This window comes from Phalaenopsis equestris, unplaced genomic scaffold (assembly GCF_001263595.1).
Source record: "Phalaenopsis equestris unplaced genomic scaffold, ASM126359v1 Scaffold000136, whole genome shotgun sequence".
Taxonomy (NCBI): Eukaryota; Viridiplantae; Streptophyta; class Magnoliopsida; order Asparagales; family Orchidaceae; genus Phalaenopsis; species Phalaenopsis equestris.
In genome coordinates, this window is record NW_018164578.1 from 333,352 (window position 1) to 334,499 (window position 1,148).

General features: G+C 32.0%; 1 protein-coding gene across 1 annotated transcript; it reads right to left on the bottom strand.

Moving 5' to 3' along the window:
• Positions 1 to 166: 166 nt before the first annotated feature.
• LOC110021613 lies at positions 167 to 607 on the bottom strand. Its single transcript, XM_020720174.1, has 2 exons — positions 536 to 607; positions 167 to 454 (listed from the first exon to the last, which is right to left on the bottom strand). The coding sequence occupies exons 1-2, from the start codon at positions 602 to 604 to the stop codon at positions 167 to 169; spliced, it is 357 nt and encodes a 118-aa protein (XP_020575833.1). The 5' UTR covers positions 605 to 607.
• Between the last annotated feature and the right edge of the window lie 541 nt (positions 608 to 1,148).

The following is a 1,148-nucleotide window of genomic DNA, read 5'->3' on the forward strand; positions in this document are numbered from 1 at the left end:
CAAATCTTTCATATCACATAAAAAATACACTATTTTAAGTTTTAAAAGGTGAAATACGCCTTTTCATGCGTAGGAATGTGGCATCTATGTAAAAATTGAAGTTTAGGTGTTAGAAATGTTAATCAAAAGAATTGGATCGTATGCATGTAAATCTTCCTATTAAATTTTATTGAACATGAATACTTAAATGCAGTACGAAAATCTCACTCTGCTGAGAAGTGCGGCTTTGCCTGTTAGAGGAAGGACGTGTACGCTGAAGCTCTTTCATCTCATAGCCAAAGATGAAAGAAAGCTTTTCTTTGGCCTCATTGATGATTAGTGTTGGAAGAGATCTTTGGTGATAGCTTTTAGTTATCAATTGGGTTATTTCTTCCCTCTTTATGGGGCATCCATTTCCTTGGTGGGTTCGAAAAAGAACATAACGGATAACTTCGGCAACCAGCTTCTCTTTTTCCTTTAAAAGTATGAGAGGCGGACGACTTATGTAAATTAGCTTGCAGAGGAAATGGAATAAGGACAAGTTAATTAACAAAACCTCTTTAGAAATGTTGATTTGTGATAAATCTTCATAGCTTGCCATTCTGCAATAGTTCATGGTATACATGTGTTAGAGGAGATCCAAAAATGCGACTAAACTACAAAACAATTTTATGATGTATAAAAATGATATAAATTTTTTAAAGGATAATTTTATTAGTTTGCTGTTATAAATGAAAAAAGGAACCCATAGCCACTGCACTCCTCTTATTTAATGCATTAATGTTCTTCCCATGGTCGTAACATCAAGAACAGAGCAACATTTGGAGTCTTCTACGAAAAACAAAGCGGGAATTATATGGCCAGGTTAACATAATGCAGACTGCATATGGGATCACCGAAATTATGGAATAAACTATAAATCCAATACAGACTGCATATGGTTCATCTTATATGCAATTCTTATAAGAATTTTTTTTCCACAAAAAGGTATTTATCCATTTAAAGCATTAACAACTATAAAACCTTTCAAATTTTAGAGAATATAGCTGCATATTTTTATTGATTGGAAGAGAGAAATAAATACATATTATAAGATCCAAATAAAAGAAAGATATAAATTTATAAATAGGCCAACTAGGAAATACATAAATATGGAAACAGAAATAAAG